The following is a 16,054-nucleotide window of genomic DNA, read 5'->3' on the forward strand; positions in this document are numbered from 1 at the left end:
CAAAGTGGCATTTACAGCAGTCAAAAGTATTAAAATGTTTTATAAAACCATTATTCCCTGTGAGCATTTGCTCTAGGATTTCTTTGTTATTAATCGAGATGAACAGCCATTGTTCTCAGAAAACTGCAAAAGCACAAAGCACTCGAGGAGAAGATATGAAGGCAAAGAGGTAGAAAAGCTTAAGTTTACCAGACATAACATTTTGTATTGATTTACTATCACATCACTATCCAAAGATTGTTTGTCATCAGTTGCTATCAATATCTGCAGACAGGAGCAGAAGGAATGGCACTAGATAAAGAGGCCACATCCTTTGCAGGCCCTCTCAGATGCTTTTCTCCCCATCTCTAGAGCTGCTGAGCCCTGAGGAGCACTCTGCAGTTATTTTGTCTGCCAGGCAGTTTCTGTACTACTAACTCCAACATAGGTCCTTTTTCTTCTCTGGACAGAGGAACTGTTCTGATTCCTCTCCCCCAAGAGAATGCCTGCCACTTGGCTCCTTGTCAGGATGCAGCATCATGGCAGTTGCACATCCCCCTGAGAATCTAGAGCCTTCAATGGGGCAGTTGATGGCTGTTTTAGCACCTTTTGTGCCCCACTGTGCCTGTTCCCACATACACACCTAGGGTGGTGCCAAGGTGCTGACAGTCACATCCTCCCCTACCCCAGGGCAGGGCGATTTCATCTCCACCAGCTGGTGGGACAGGAGGGGTGGGGTCCTCAATGGGACCCTGAGTCAATTGACTGGGTTAACAAAGGTGTCCAGAGTAGCTGCAAAGCTTCTGGACTATGTTGTAATGCCCACAGACAGATCTGACCAGGTTATAAAAGAGGGTCCCTGCCAAAGGCTCCCTTGGAGTGGTCTTCCCAGAGCAGGAGGAAAATTGCCATATTCCTTTCTCATTTGGACATGTTGTGCTGATTTGCATTGTGCAGTGAGGGCAAAAATCACCCCTTGGTATTTTCAAAGTAAGTGTCAAGGTCTACAGATGGTTTACCTGGGCTTTTGCAAGGGAGGCAGGATCTGATGCTGCTACTTGTTTCCTCTGGGGAATTTTAATGCCTGACTGGAACTTGGGGATATAGAACCCTTTTTTTTGTTCAGTACGCTCATTTGGTAACAGTAGGGGGAAACACCTCGCTATACCTTTTTTCTTGGACAACTGCAGCGCCAGTACTCAGGTCAGGAAGACTCTTCTAGAAGCGCAGCGACTGCGGACACACAGGGCACCCGCTCGCCCCGGCCGACGGCTCCAGGCGGGCTCCCAGACGCGGTTCGGGGCGGGTGGAAACCCGCCTGCTGGTTGCCCCCAGCCGGCTGCTCGCCTCACACAGCGCCGGGCCGCGCGCCCCGACCCCTCAGGGCGGCAGGAACAGTCACTAACGGTCACCAAGCCACGCGCCCCACACCCTCAGGGCAGCAGGAACGGTCACTAGCGGTCACTGAGCCACGCGCCCCGCACCCTCAGGGCGGCAGTAACCCCGCCCCTCCGGGCCCCGCCCCGCGAGGCGGGAAGGCCCGTGGCCGCGCCCCTCTGCTGCCAGCTGCGTGTCGCCATGGCAACGCCGAGGGGGTGACGACAGCGGGGCGGGGCTGGGGTAAAGGGAGAGGACGAGCTGTTCCGCTCACCCGAACCGAATGGCGGCGGGGGCGGTGCGGCCGGCGCGGCGTCACTTCCGGGGCACGCGCGGCGCGTGCGCGGGGCGGGAGGCCGGAAGGTTCCAGAGGGGCCGCGGGAGCCGCTGCCGCTGGGGCGCCGCCGCACGCGACATGGCCGCAGCGCGGGAGGAGGTGAGCGCGCGACCCCCGCTTCCGCTTCTCCCGGGGGCTCTGACTGGAACCGGGGCCAAGCCGGGACGGGCCCGGGATGCGGGCGGCAGGAGCCCTCAGGAGCCCTCAGCCACCTTCATCCTGGGCGCTTGCTGAGTGCTGCTGGGGTCTGTCCCGCGAGTGGTGCTGTGCGATCTTGAGGAGCTGCTCCTAGAGCCCAACTCTGTCGGTTCCTCTTGCTTTTTAACCGATGGAAACTTAAATCTTACAGTATAGACAGAGAAGTGAAAACACGAGTGGCCCAGGGGGTGAGGAGTGGAGGCTTCATGCGTAACGGGGCGTAGAGGGAAACGAAACTACTGGCTTGATAAGCCTACACCTGGGAAATGCGAACGTGCCGTAACTGAAAGAGCTCGGCTGGGAGTAAGTAAAATCTGTATCTAACGTATGCGTTTGATCTTTTGTTTTTGAAACAGTTACAGAAAGATTTGCAAGAGGTTAACGAATTGCTTACGAAAGCCACGAGGAAGCGACTTCGTGATGTCCTGATGACAGAGAAACACAAGCTGGAGATCGAAATCAAGAATCAGCCTCCGCCGAAGCCAAAAGATGTGGTGGAGGAAGAAAAGTCATCACTGGGAGGGTATACAGTGAAAATAAACAATTATGGTATGATTACTTTTCTGGACATTTACTAGAGCTCCAGCATCTCTCAGAAGAGAAGGCGAGGTGGCATTAGTGTGAGTTAGAGTTGCCACTTGGCATTATAGAGAATCCTTCTTAAGTGTTTATTTTGTACTGGAGAGCCCAGTTTAAAAGCTACTATGTGCGTACCGAGCTGTCCCAACCACACTGTGTATTAATTGTGTTTTTATGATAGTACTGGTGGGATGCATTAATGATATCTGATGTACCAACTAGTATTTTTCCATTGCCTAGTGCTTAGTAGGAATGAAAGCTTTGGCTTCTCTGCTCGCCATGTAGGTTAAAGGAGAGAGAATTGCTCAAGATACTTGTCATGTGGGGAGCAGGGTGAAAATTGGGTCAAGGAATCTGCAGGAAAAGCAGACAGCTAATTCTGACTCCCATGCACAGACAGGGTTGCTCTCCTTTTACCTGAGCTGATATGTGTTTTTTTTTCTCAGAATTTGCAGAAATTAGGGAACAGGGCTACCTCTGAGGACTTCTTTTGCTCTCAGGTTATTCCTGAGTAATTCATGTCTTTTCCCTTATCCCTCTGAAGATTGGTTCTATAAGGCAGAGATCCTGGTCATTGCTAGGGAACTTTGTGGAGGGAGTTGGATTAGAATGCATACCAACTCATGGAGCAAAGGTAGAACTTAATCTCTTTTTTTCACTCACAGCTTGGGATCAGTCAGATAAGTTTATTAAGATTTACATCTCTTTAAATGGAGTCCAGAAGCTTCCAGCTGAGAATGTGCAGGTGAATTTCACGGAGAGGTGAGTTCATCTTGTTGCACCACGCCACAGGGCAGAGCACGGGCCAAGAACACTCTTTGAAATGCAGGGATGCGTTGAGTTCTGTTCTGCATCAGCCCTTACTCCTGCCTTTCTTTTTTTTTTTTTTTTTTTAGCTTATGTGGTATTAGCTTTTAGTAGTACTTGGCACATACCCTTAAGTACAGCTCTCCTTAGAGGGTATCAAGGTGTTTTCATTTTACAAATGCTTCTTGCACCTTATCACGCCTGACAGGATATTTAGTGTTAGCCTCATTTTTTGGTAGTGATAGAACTGAAGTGTACATTAAGTAAACTTGCCTTTCCAAGGTTTTAGGAGATCAATGAGGTAGAAAGAACCCAAAAGATCTTGATTTGTTGTGAAATCTGGATAGGTTCTTTTAAATCCTCAGTATTAAATCCAACTGAAGGTTTGAGAGCCCTGGGAAGAAAGTAATTCAGGGCTGTAGAAATACTTTCCCCAAAAATATGTCTGCTAAAGTGCTTTCAGACATTGTTTTTGATGGGAAGGCACAATAGTCTTGCTATTATTGGAATATTTGTGCCCTTCTTCCCTCCACTTTCTGGTTCCAGGTCGTTTGATCTGCTAGTGAAGAATCTGAATGGGAAGAACTATACCATGACCTTCAACAACCTCCTGAAACCCATCTCTGTGGAAGGCAGCTCTAGAAAGGTCAGTGTACTGTGTCCGTTAGAGATATTTGGGTCCTTCACAAAGTACCATGTTTGGTGCCTGACTCTAGTTTCAGGAGACTCAGTGCTCACCTTCACTCCTTCCATTCTGTGTGTAAAGTTCACTCTGAATGTGATTCTTATTAATCTGTAATTGTTGAATTATTCTCTGGAATCTATGTGTTTCTATTTCAAAAGATCGTGTCTAGATATGGTATGCTTTTTTTAACAGCTCTCTGACAGCATTTCAGAAATAATTAAGCAGAAAATTGCACTAAGCATCCATTTGTGCTTTTAAGTACCTCTGAGAAATTCTTTGCAATTTTAAGGTCTAAGAGACCAAAATCTTGGGAAGCTTAAATAGGCATAATACCCAAAGCAAGTCTGAAACCTGCTCTGTCTTCGTAAGGGTGTGTTGCGCCAGAATTTAACACTAGTAACACTTCACTGCTGATGGCTGTGACTGGCTATAGTGTCCATACTTGGCTACTAATAGCACCTTTCTGGACTTAGAGATGTCTCAAATACCTTGTGTGCTTTCTGTGCCATTGTGTCCTGCACTTAGTGACATCAGAGGTAAAAAACCCAATGTTTCAATTTGAAATTGCACTAAAACTAGGACAGTGTAAAATTAAAACAACTAAAATAAACAAGTGGTGATTTTTAGCGTGGTGTAAAAGTGATCAGTGGTCATGGACTTCCTAAGCTGAAGCTCCAGCAGATTGTTGTCTGCTGTGGCACGCACGAGTTCTTTGCAAAATTTAGGTCAGGGTTGCAATTAAACAAGCTTTGCTTGTAACTTGCAAGCATGGCAAGATTAAGCAATGCCCTAAACCTAGTTTCTTACCCTTGGAGAAATAAATTGGGAGAGCCTGAACTTGGTGTAGCCACTTTTTACCCAGCAGTCCTGGGTACTTTTCACATCCTGAGAAGCACTGAGTGGTGTTTCTGCAGCACTATATGTTCTTCTGTATTGCTACTATAGTTCTGTACTAGTATTATATTAATCACTCATTTAAATTGTCCACAACAAGGTTAATACTTCGTGCCCCAAAGGTGAATGCATACTATAATTTCTGTCTGCTACTTAAGGATCAATGCGCGAGTATAGAAAGAGGTTATATACTAATCTTATTGTGGTTGCAACTAGCATCCCTTTATGAAGCATTGTAAATTAATGCCTTGCTCTTCTCCATACAGATAAAGACAGACACGGTCCTTGTGATGTGTAGGAAGAAGCAGGAGGAAAAATGGGAGTGTCTCACTCAAGTGGAAAAAGAAAGCAAAGAGAAAGAGTAAGTGTCTCTTCAGTCCATCTCATTTTCCGTTTCTTGTCCTCCACATTGCCAGGAGAGCAGATCTGTTCTGTACTGACTGCAAGCAGCCTGGGAGAATTGCAGTTCTGGGAGACGAGCCCTTAAAGCATTGGAGAATCATCAGATTGGGATTATTTTGGTACTAATAGGATGGGCAGTGGAGCAGATACACTTTGAGTAGCTCTTGCCACTCTTTTGCTGTTTTATTGCTAATGATGAAGGGTGCATCATAGGAAATACAATAGGTAAGACCTGCAGTGAGAATGCTAAAGGCAATCAACCAATTGAAGATTTATTTATATTTTGATGGCTGTATTCATCGCAAAAATTGCTCTAGTGAGGTTGGCTTTTTTTAGGTTAACTGTGTATTATATACAAATACACTAGCTGTTCTGGTTGAAATAATTGTCACGTGGAGCTCCTGCCCAAAAAATCCAGCGTGATTAGCCCTGTGCTTGGGGAACTTGCTCCCTCTGCTGATCTGTTTTGATCTGCATGTTTTTCAGGCAGCCTGCAGAAAGCAGTCATTACCTAAAGGATTTTAGAAAACAGAATAAACTGAAGCAATTTTGACAAAGAGGGTATTATGTATAGTCTGCTAATGTGGGACATGTTATACCCAGGTGCTTACCACGTGGGTGGCAAGGTTTGTCAGCTGGCTTCTTAAGTTGAGAAAATTGCTTTGAAATGCAAGGGGTTAAAAAAATCAGTTAACCTCTGGAGATAATATAAAAAAAATGAGAAGCAGAGAATGCCTTTTGTGTTGTGAATGTGGCCACTTCAAAGAGCTCAGTGTGGTCATTCTTCTATTTTTATTCACGTGTCACATGACGGCGCACACAGATCTTGGCACTTTTTTATATCCCACTCCTGCTTCCTAAAATTAATTTTGGGTGGTGCTTCTGGGGTCATGTTTTCTGCAGAATGCTTTCTGTCATCCTTGGTGGGACAGTTCTAGCCATACTACTCAACTTGCACTAAATTTAAGGGTACTCTTTAGGATTCTTCTTACTTGGAAGCTGACTGAGGCATAACTGAAGACTGCCACGGTCCAAAGATTTTGGCAAAGCAAAATCCTCACTGTAAACTAGATGTTTCAAATAAATACTTTCATTTTTGTGCCCAGAATTGTTGGATATACCTGGTCTTTTCATATGTATCCATCTTGCAGGAAGGCTGCTTATGACACCTCAGATCCCAGTGAAGGGCTTATGAACCTTTTAAAGAAGATGTATGCAGAAGGGGATGACGAAATGAAGCGCACCATCAACAAGGCCTGGGTTGAAAGCAGAGAAAAGCAATCCAAAGGGGACATACCGATGGATATTTGAAAGTACTCTAAGGGCTGCCTTAATACTGATCTTCCATGTGAGACATGCTGCGGTGCAAAGATCATTGTTTACACAGCCTTCTTCCAAGCAGAGAGAGTCATTTCCCATTGCAGGTTGGAGAAAATATTTAAATAAAATAGCTTATCAAGCATTTCCTTCAGTCAAGTGATTCACCATTTCCTGAAGAGTGGAGCGTAGGTATATCCTTACCCCTCCTTGAAAAAGCATCTCAGGTGAATGGGAGTGTTGTGAAACTGAGAACAGAATGTAAAAGGAGTCCTAAACTAGAATGGGTCATGGCCCCTCTGTTGCAAGTGACAGCTGTACCCATCTGGTCGCTGGGTTTAATGTCACACTTGATACATGGGGTGTGCTTTTTTTTTTTTAAATTAGACGTGGGGAGGTATTTTGAACTGTAATGCATGTCACAAAAGGAGAAATGTTGAAGTAGAACCACTATCTCAAGCACTCGCTAGTTGAGCAGAAGCAATACGGTATTAATCCTGTGGTATTAAAATGTAATGATTACTCTCAGAAATTAATTACTGGCTGTTTAGCTGGTTTAATTTTGAAAATGAAAACAGCTCTTTAGTGAAATGCTGTGACCTCCCTGGGGTGTCTTTGCAGTGGCATCAGTCGCAGGAGGGCAGTGAGCTGCTGATGCTGGACAGTGAGTTCACCCTGGCTCTAGCAGCGTATGAGCAAAAAGACACCACCTCTCCTTTTTCTATCAACTCCCCCAGGTTTTAAGGTAACAGAGTAAGAAGTGTATTGAGACAGCTTATAGTCCAAAATTTGACTCAGCTGGGGGTGATGGGTTGCTGTCAGTGTGCTGCCTGTGTGTCTTTTCTCAGGTGGTAGCAGTTCTGGCATTTACTGCAGCTCTGCTGCTGGGGAGGGGACAGAGTAGCTGTTTCCCCTCTATGGCCCTGCTTTGAAGAAGAGGACAGGGCAAACATGAGCTTGGCAGCAGGCTTCTTGTTAATTTTTTCCCTCCTGCATCCCTCTCATGTCCCTCCCAAGGACCGATTTGTTTGATGTTACCTAATGAATTAAGGAAGCCATTACTCCTATTATGGTCTGGACTAGGATTTATTTGCTACCTTGTTCTTGAAGCACTGGACCAAGCACTGCACTACAAGCAGAAGTTAAATATCAGCACATTGTAGTTTCTAATAGGTCCTTTATCCACTTTGCTAAGTTTGCATAGCAAGAGTATCTAAACTTGAGGCCATGTTTTATTTTCCATTTGTGTTGATCCTTGTTCATGGCAGAATACTACTTTACCCTGTTGTACAATTTCATTTGTGCTTTTACCCAAATTACCGTGGTGAACTTAGCGTACGGTGGCAAAAAAAATGCTTAAACAAGCCTTCTGCTGTATGTCTTTATTTCCAATGTTGCCCACATCACAAACCTCAGCTTAATTCTGGAACAATTGGGTAGTGGTTTTTTTTTTCCTTCAAAATAAAACTGCTTCTCATACAGACCAGCTTAGTGCAGTTTTGCTGCTGCTTGTCAGGTGATAGCAATCGCAGTCCAGTTAAGTGAATTTAATCAGCGTGGCTTCTCGTCCTTCCCTTATTAGTTGGATGCTGGACTCTTAAGACAGTCTTTAATCACTCAGACACACAAACTGAGCCCGTTTTGTGTTTTCTGCCTGAGTGTACATCTGTGCAGTGATCTACCACATAGCCCTCTGTATCCCAGACATCTGACCGTGGTCAGCGAAATGCCGGAACACAATTCTGCTGAGCCTCCATCGCCGCTTCACCCCCCGAGGGCGTGACGTCAGGACACAGCGATTTCGGATCCTCACGGGGCAGCTGTCCCGGGGCAAGGCAGCAATCTCTTTATCAGCCACTTCCTAAAACAGAAGACCACAGCATGGAGTTTGTGTTCCCCAGGATTTTGAGGGGGCTTATTGCCAGACCTCAAACTCTGGATGTGGAGTAGGTACCACCCCAAGCTTCTCTGCCACTTCATGATCATGCTTTGCTATTTGATAGGGAACTCGTGCTTGTCTTCCTCACTTGACCCTTTTTTCCTGAGCATCCTAACAGTGAATGTAAAATCATCCACATGGAGACCCCAAAATTAACCTTATTACATAGACTGAGCAACCTCAAGCCAGTAACTATCATTTATCAGGAACTGCTTTGCTTTCTGCTTGTTGTAGGGTGAGCTCATCCTTTTAAGATGAGCATGTTCTTCATTAACTGCCTGCCAGCAAGGACATGCAGCCTATAGGAAGTCACTTGAGGCTAGATAAGTGTCCCTAACTGCAGAATTCTTAATATTATTTTCTGAAGGACAGAAGGGCTCAAAAAATCCTGTGTTCAGTCATGGTTGTAAGTCACAATTGGAAGTAAAAGGAAGGTCTGAGGCCGGACTGCAAAAAATGCCCACCATGGTGCCAGAGTGCTGAAAAGAGAGCAGCATCAGGCTGTTTCTGAAGGGATGTTTGCCTTCAAAGGAAGACAGCAGCAATGCAACCCAGCTTCAGCAACACCAAGGTCAGTGGGAGTTGTCTTCAGAACATATTTCAGTTATTGGTTTTGTCCAGTTGTGCATCTTCTTTGCATATATAGCTCTATACATACACTTGTATCTAGTACAGCTAAACACTTGCAGTATATTTTGGGCCTATGTAATTCCTGGGATTTTAATCAGAAAGCAGCCTTTACTTTCAGAGAAGACTTTTAGCTTAATTTTTAAGACTTTAATTTTGGAGCCCAAATAATGTTTTTGTCAGGGAGGAATAAGTTACTTTTCCTGCAGCCTTTTTTTTCCATCTAACTGCTGCTGCGACTTCATGACTTCGAAAGGTGGCAAAAGCAGCCGAGGAATACCAAAAGCAAAGACAGTTGCAATTCTATTATTTTTCTTTTCCCCTCTAAGGACATCCAACACAGACCAGACTTCCCAAGGGAATGGTGAAGCCAATATGTAAGAGCAGATCCATATGCTTTCTCTCCCAGAATGTTTACAGGTGAAAGAATGTCCCCACAACAAGGTGTGGCCAGATTGAATATGTGCACTTGCTGATACTTGCAAATGTTTAATTCTTAGTAAGGCTGAAAGCAGGGTGGTGAATATGTGTGTTTTTAAGAACAGATCTAACACCCCGATCTGATGCAGCTTTTACATGCTTGTAGCTCAGGGAAGGAGTAAAAATTAAGTATTTCTAACTGAAGAGAGTGGTTGTTTTGGCTGGATCAGGCTTCCAGGTTTTTAAATAAGGAAAAAAAACCCCTAAGGTATTTTAGGCAACTATAAAAATAACCACATGATATGCTGTATTATAGGAATAATAGGAAAATGTGTTAGTGACAGATGTGAGGGGAAAACATGACTCTTGTGCTCCAAGTTAGGGGAAACGCAAGTGCTGGTGACCCGGCAGGGCCGCTGGGGTCACTGAAGTGCCAATGTCACAGCAGCGGGTCCCCGTGTGGGCCGGTGGTCGCAGTACCTGCAGCTCCTTGGGCAGGAGGGTGTTCTTGCGGATGGCGTTGATGCGCAGCCGCTCGTCCGCGTACTCATATGCCAGCTTCCTCCTCTTCACATCCCGCAGCATCCGCCAGTCCACATAGTAGCTCCGCGATTGCGTCACGCACGCTGAGGGGAGAACCTAAGCGCAAAAATTAAGTTTATGATACCCGCCTGCTGCACATATGGTTTGCCCAATTCAAGTATGAATTATTCCTATAAGCGTGTCTTTATCAGACTTTTTCTAATTGCTTCCTTGCAGTGCACCTCCTGCCCAAGATGTTTAGTTCGCAGAAGCCAACAAGGAGCTGAGAGACGCAAATAAACCCGAAGTCACCTCAAAGTCACCCCCACACCCGCGTCCTTCCCGCCACCACCGAACCCGGGGGCTCAAGCAAAGCAGAGGCGGCTCCGAGCCGGCCGCCACCTCCCCCACCGGCCTGACGGGCCCCACGTTTGCCCCCCGCCGAGTCCTGCCTGCTTCCCAGCGCCTGGGGCGGCCCCGAAGGGGAAGGGGACACGGAGGGCGCCGGGCTGACCTGCCGAGCGGCCCGCAGCGCCCAGCCCAGCGCGGACGCCGCCATCTTGCCGGTGCGCAGCGGCGCCGCCGCGCATGCGCATGCGCCTGGGCCGGGGGTGGGGCGGCCGTAGCGGCTCATTGTGTCGAATTGACTGGAACCCAAGCTGCCAAGTCTATTGGAACCAGACTGGTTCCACCCACTTTGCTGTAAATCTTCATTATCTCGTCTCCTCAAGTGTACAGCTAGGTGCTGTAAAACTTCTTACCTTGGCATTTGATGGGGTTCTGTCTTTTCTTAAAATTGTTTACATAAAGCTCTAAACTAGGCATCTTTAAAATGTGTGTTAGTTCCCTCTATCAGAGACACCTGGCAATTTCACGTGAAGTGAAACTGCTGGGAGAGGGAATGCGTTTAGCATTAGCAGGGATATTTTTGAAAGATGTACCCAAAAAAGCCATGCACTTTTTTTGTGTGTGTGTTATATTTCCAAAAATAATGGCACCGCTGCTAAAGTAATACAATTTCTGAGGGGGTGGAAAAAAACAAAGCAAAACATTTTCTTGCTAAAGGTGAAGGCTGATTATTCCCTAGCATTTTGTTTTTGGCAGGAAGCTGTTCTGCACCGGTCCCTGCACCCAGGGAAACTGCTGCAGGACCCTCCCTAAAGCTGCGCTTTCCAGCCCTTGCTTCTCGTGATGGATTTGGTACCTTTTAGCTCTCTCTGCTGTCCAACCGGAGATATACACGTAATGAGCTACTCTGAGATTTGTGTCATTTTATTTAAAGCAATTGTTTAGTGGTCTCCCAAATGAAGCATGAGTTCATTAGATGATGAACCAATGCTTAGCTCGGAGCCTGGTGGAAGATGGTCTTAAGTTATAATGAATAACCAATGTTTTAAACAATGTGCTGTGTGAACTTTGGTGTTACTGCCCCTGTTTTTGCTCTCTTATTCGGTGTTTTGATTTCTTCTTTACCTTTGTGTCTGTTTTAAATGGTAACCCTAGGCACAAGGAGAGTAGCATTTCCCAGGAGAAGGCACGTTGCTCCACTCTTCTTGGTTATTCAAGACAGACATACCTTGGCTTTGTCTTCCTCCATGGCCTTTTCACAACTGTAATGTTTCACTGATCCATTATAATTGTTGTTATGGTTATTCTCATAGCACTCTTCAAGGTCCAGGATGCCTTGTTGCCTGGCTTACATGGAGAAGAATTGAATGAACAGGCAAGTTAAATGACATGGCCATAGTGCCCCAGGGAGCTCTGTGGAAGAGCAGGGAATTGAGATTAATTATTCAGTTACAGTTTGCTATAAACTCAGGTGTAGTTCAGGGTTGGATCACTCCTCCCTGGAGGCCAGAACTTTCCTCTGCCTCCGGGGAGGACTGACAACAGTGTGTTCACAAGCCTGTCTTCTGCTGAAGATGGGAAAAGAGTTGCTTTTTCACGAGGAAGAGAGGGCTCTGTAACTGAGTGGAACACCAGCTGAAAAGGCAGACTGGGAAGCATTTCCATGAGATAACCTGTGCTGATGGGGGAGCAACTTCTGGGGCTCTCCAGCTGTGAAGTGCAAAGAAAAAGTGGCTTTTGTTCAGAATGGGAATTTGTTCAACAGCAGTAGCTCAACACCATCCTGGTGCTGGCTTCTGCCACCGGTAAATTCTTACCATTGCCATTGTGTCCACGGTATTCCAGTTATCCTTTAATATCCTCTTGCCATAAGGTTTAGATCTTCAGTGGTGTGATCCAGCCTTTGGACTTGCACTCTAATAGCACCCCTTTAGAAATTATTGTCTAGACCCATCCTGTGCTGTTGCTGTTCCCCTGACAGGGCTGGTGTTCTGCCTGAAGGGTGTACAAGCCCTCAGGATGGGCAACTGCCATCTCTCACTCCTACTCATACCTTCCATCCCCTCCCTTAGGGGATGCAATGACCTACCACAATGGCTGGAAGTTCACAACGTGGGACAGAGACAACGATGTGGCTCTCAGCAACTGTGCCCTGATGCACCATGGCGCGTGGTGGTACAAGAACTGCTACTTGGCCAACCTCAGTGGAAAATACGGGGAGAGCAAACACAGTGAGGTGAGTGGCAGAGCTCTGTCTGGTGGTCATCTCTTCTCCCTGGCCTTGAGAAAACATTTGGCAGGGGATGTCTCTCCTTGGAGCAGGAGAAATTGCCCAGGCTATCCTAACTCACTTCATTTGGAAGGAAAATCCTTAAGGAAACTTATAGCTCCTGCTCTGTTATCCTCCCTGGATCCAGAGGACTTGAGATCATGGCCTTCTGATTCTTGTGGGCAGAGATATTTGAGGTGGCGCTGTATTGATTTCTGAGGGGAACAAAGAAAAGAACACCCACTAGGAGCCTATACCTTGGCTTTCAGGGCATGCCTTGGTGTGCATCTCATTGTACAGGCTTATTTTGGGCTTGAAGATGGCTTGGTCCTGTTTTGTTCCAAACTGGATAGAGATTTGATTTATATTAGAAGTGTCTGGATTGTAATTACAGTCAAAATCTGGTGAACAATAGCATCTCTGTTTACTGGAGGATTAAATGGTATTAGAGAGGGGCAGTGGTAGACCCCTAGCACTTGGTCTGGGTGCTTGAATGAACGAAACTCCTTGGTCTTTTCCCAGGGGGTGAACTGGGAGCCATGGAAAGGCCATGAATTCTCCATTCCTTTTACCGAGATGAAGATCCATCCTCAGTCTTTCAGTAATGAGCCAGTCCTGTGGAAGAAGAAGATCAGAGCTTAAATCAAACTCCGTGTAGGACAACAACCCAAAGATAATGATTCAGTATTTCTTAACAAAGTTAGATTTGGACAGCTTTCTCCAATACATTGGGGGCAATCGCTGGCCAGCTTGTACCCAGTGACCTCTGGATCTGGAGCCCAACCTGCTTCCAGCCTCTGGAGCTCCTGGTGAGTGACCTGTCAGAGACTGGGAGGCGACTTATGGGGAGCAGCCCACTAGAAGCTCCTCTGGTTGGCTAAGCATGACAAGAACCTGCTTGATCCAACGTGTGCAACTTCTATGAACTTTACATAGAACAAGCTTTAACATATGATGTTGCTTCTCAAAACCCAGGCTGCTGACTTTCCTTAATTCTGTCCTTCTCTGGTGCCATCCACTTCAGACTTCAAAAACTTAAATTTGATTCCACTAAAAAAATAATAGCTCTCTAATTTATACCAGAGAGCGCTTTCCTGAGACTAATCCCTCTTTCCGTCTTCATCTGTGGTCCTCTTTTCCTTTCCCCTCATCATGTGAGGCAAATACCCTACTCTTCCTCCAGTCAAAGGTCTGGGTTTTGGGAAATGTTGTCAGGCAGCTGGCAAAGCTCAGGTGAGGTCTATAGTCTGGGTCGCTCATCCTCCAGTATTACATCTCTCCAGGTTAAAATCCTGCTCTATATTTTGCTTGTCTCTTCTCATCTCCCAGCCCAAAGAAAAGTGTAGGAAACACAGTGAATTAATGCTTACACTCCTGGGTGAGTCTCAGGCTCTGCTCACTATCCCAAACCTGCCTCTGCATACTGCTTGCCTAAGAGGTCGCTTACAGACCTCAAACAAAATTCCCTGTGCAACTGTCTCATCTGCTGCCTTCTGCTTTTTCATTAGCAGCATGGTAGCTAGTGATGCTGAATGATAATGCTTGTCATCTGCCTCTAAAACAAGCATTTTGGAGTTAAACTGATCCTGCATGCTCTCTCACAGGCCCCAGTGCATGGTGTCACATTTGGCTGCTTTTTCTTCCTCATAAACACAAAGGTGAGTTCTGTTTTCTTTTCGTGGAATTCTGGACCACCAGCTACAACCAGTGAAGAAGTATGAGCTCACCAAATGACGCTTGCTCAAAGGCTTCCTTGTCTGAGCAGACTGGAACATGATTGTCCTATGTCTTAATGGCCTTTTCTATCCCAGTGCTAAGCTGAGTAATATATTTTAAAGAATCCTTCCTAGACTTTGGGGAAGCAATAAAGTTTGTAAATAAAGGAAGTCTTGAAATATTTCTGTCATCTCTGCTTTGGGTGGCAGAATGATTTTTCTTCCCATATAAGCCTTCTTCATGGAGATGGAGCAGTACACAGGCCCTTAGCATTGCTGGAGCAATGTGGAAAGACCGGGGCTGTGAAAATTAGGTCTCTGAAGTCTGCTCCAAAATGGGGATGGGGACTATATAATCTCTTTGTGGCTTAATACTGCAAAAGAATGAACTGATCCATGGCTGCTAGGACCTGGCTGAGGAGAGCGAGCTGGAGAGCTGCCTCTCCAAGGTGAGTACTAAATTCTTCACAGTACTTGCAGGGCTGTGCCTCTTGTGTGGGTGGGCAGGCAGAGACGTTCGGATATCCAGGCCCTGGTATGGGGGAAAGAGGAGACTAATGGAGGGAGAAGAGGAAAGGAAAATTGCACTTGAAGTGTTTTGCAGGCTCCGGGCTAAGAGCATGAGAGAGGGGCACAGGAAAATGATGAGGGTTCTTTGGTGAAGTGGTTTCTTCCCGTTGCCTGATTGTCTGTAGGCGAGGGCAGGTTTCACCATGTTGTTCAGTTAAAGGGCACAGTGTAGACGTGAGGAAGGTGGCTGGGGGGGACCCCAGGACTAGCCCCACACACAGCCCCTCTAAAAGTAAGCGTATGCTCCAAAAAGCAGCAGAGGTGATTGTTGCCAGCAGCGCTTTCCTATGCAGAGGCAAAACACAGCCCTTTTCTAAAGCTGAATCTTGCCTGAGAGCAAGGGATATTCTCTTAAGTGGTATGAGCTTTGTATTTCAGAGATAAACGCAAATGAGACACTTGATTTGTAGTTTCTGACTTGCTCTTCCTGATTATAGGCCTCTCTTTCACCAGGAAGGGCAGTCAAAGTGGCAGCTGCTGGAAAACAATTGTGAGAAGTCAGTATTTCCGAACAGCCACAGGATGGCATCATCTCTTCGTGCTAGTGCGGGAGAAACTTCCCTGGATCCCCCTGTCTTCTGTGGAAAGACCTTTTTGGGGTTAACCAGAGCCTGTGCTACAGCTTTAGAAGCTGGGACAGCACAGATAATGCAGTTTGTTTGCCTTCAGGAACTGGCTGTTCTGGTTTCAAGGCTCAGGCTTGTCGGGGTAGTCCCGTAAAAATTTCACGTTCATTTACTACCCTTGTTTTGCTGCAATACCCAGCCTTGTAAGGGCTGAAACAGATTCTCAAAACCTCTGCCTTGTGCCAAGATCACTTAACTTTTTAGCTGGTGAGGTTTGCAACATGTGCAGGGGCAGAATTTGAATCTGGATGGTGTAATAAGGAGAGAAGTGTCTTACTGAAAGTGGGCACTTGCTTGGAAAGCAGCAATGTTATTTCTGGTCACTGCTCTAGGCTTTGTTGGCTGAATAAAGAGAGGAATAATCCTTGAATATCCCATTCTCCCCTCCTAGTGCGGTTTCAGGGACCTGAGGGGGCAACTTTTGCATTCCCTCAATCCCTCGA

The 16,054-nt window shown here is 46.2% G+C and overlaps 2 protein-coding genes and 1 long non-coding RNA gene across 3 annotated transcripts; 2 read left to right on the forward strand and 1 right to left on the reverse strand.

The window, feature by feature from the left end:
• Positions 1-1,610: 1,610 nt before the first annotated feature.
• On the forward strand, positions 1,611-7,940 carry CACYBP (calcyclin binding protein). The gene is made up of 6 exons (XM_082053517.1): positions 1,611-1,792; positions 2,248-2,440; positions 3,136-3,232; positions 3,824-3,923; positions 5,123-5,217; positions 6,410-7,940. The coding sequence occupies exons 1-6, from the start codon at positions 1,640-1,642 to the stop codon at positions 6,567-6,569; spliced, it is 798 nt and encodes a 265-aa protein (XP_081909643.1). The 5' UTR covers positions 1,611-1,639; the 3' UTR covers positions 6,570-7,940.
• Positions 7,941-7,942: 2 nt separating this feature from the next.
• On the reverse strand, positions 7,943-10,698 carry MRPS14 (mitochondrial ribosomal protein S14). Its single transcript, XM_082053518.1, has 3 exons — positions 10,598-10,698; positions 10,042-10,200; positions 7,943-8,436 (listed from the first exon to the last, which is right to left on the reverse strand). Exons 1-3 carry the CDS (start codon positions 10,640-10,642, stop codon positions 8,254-8,256), a joined length of 387 nt encoding a protein of 128 aa, XP_081909644.1. The 5' UTR covers positions 10,643-10,698; the 3' UTR covers positions 7,943-8,253.
• Positions 10,699-11,686: 988 nt separating this feature from the next.
• On the forward strand, positions 11,687-14,898 carry LOC309440136. Its single transcript, XR_014184136.1, has 4 exons — positions 11,687-11,806; positions 12,504-12,667; positions 13,223-13,509; positions 14,305-14,898. It is a non-coding gene; the product is annotated as an uncharacterized lncRNA (long non-coding RNA).
• The last annotated feature ends 1,156 nt before the right edge of the window (positions 14,899-16,054 follow it).

This window comes from Streptopelia decaocto (genome assembly GCF_964273445.1).
Source record: "Streptopelia decaocto genome assembly, chromosome: 5".
NCBI lineage: Eukaryota > Metazoa > Chordata > Aves > Columbiformes > Columbidae > Streptopelia > Streptopelia decaocto.

What these genes read in the sequence shown, in the direction of transcription:
- CACYBP (XM_082053517.1), top strand. Translation starts at nt 1,640, where the DNA reads ATGGCGGCGGGGGCGGTGCGGCCGGCGCGGCGTCACTTCCGGGGCACG. An exon ending in AGTGAAAATAAACAATTATG is followed by an intron (nt 2,441 to 3,135) that starts GTATGATTACTT and finishes TTTCACTCACAG; the next exon opens with CTTGGGATCAGTCAGATAAG. An exon ending in CAGGTGAATTTCACGGAGAG is followed by an intron (nt 3,233 to 3,823) that starts GTGAGTTCATCT and finishes TTCTGGTTCCAG; the next exon opens with GTCGTTTGATCTGCTAGTGA.
- MRPS14 (XM_082053518.1), bottom strand. Translation starts at nt 10,642, where the DNA reads ATGGCGGCGTCCGCGCTGGGCTGGGCGCTGCGGGCCGCTCGGCAG. An exon ending in CGCTGCGGGCCGCTCGGCAG is followed by an intron (nt 10,201 to 10,597) that starts GTCAGCCCGGCG and finishes TTTTGCGCTTAG; the next exon opens with GTTCTCCCCTCAGCGTGCGT. An exon ending in TCCTGCCCAAGGAGCTGCAG is followed by an intron (nt 8,437 to 10,041) that starts GTACTGCGACCA and finishes CTTCTGTTTTAG; the next exon opens with GAAGTGGCTGATAAAGAGAT.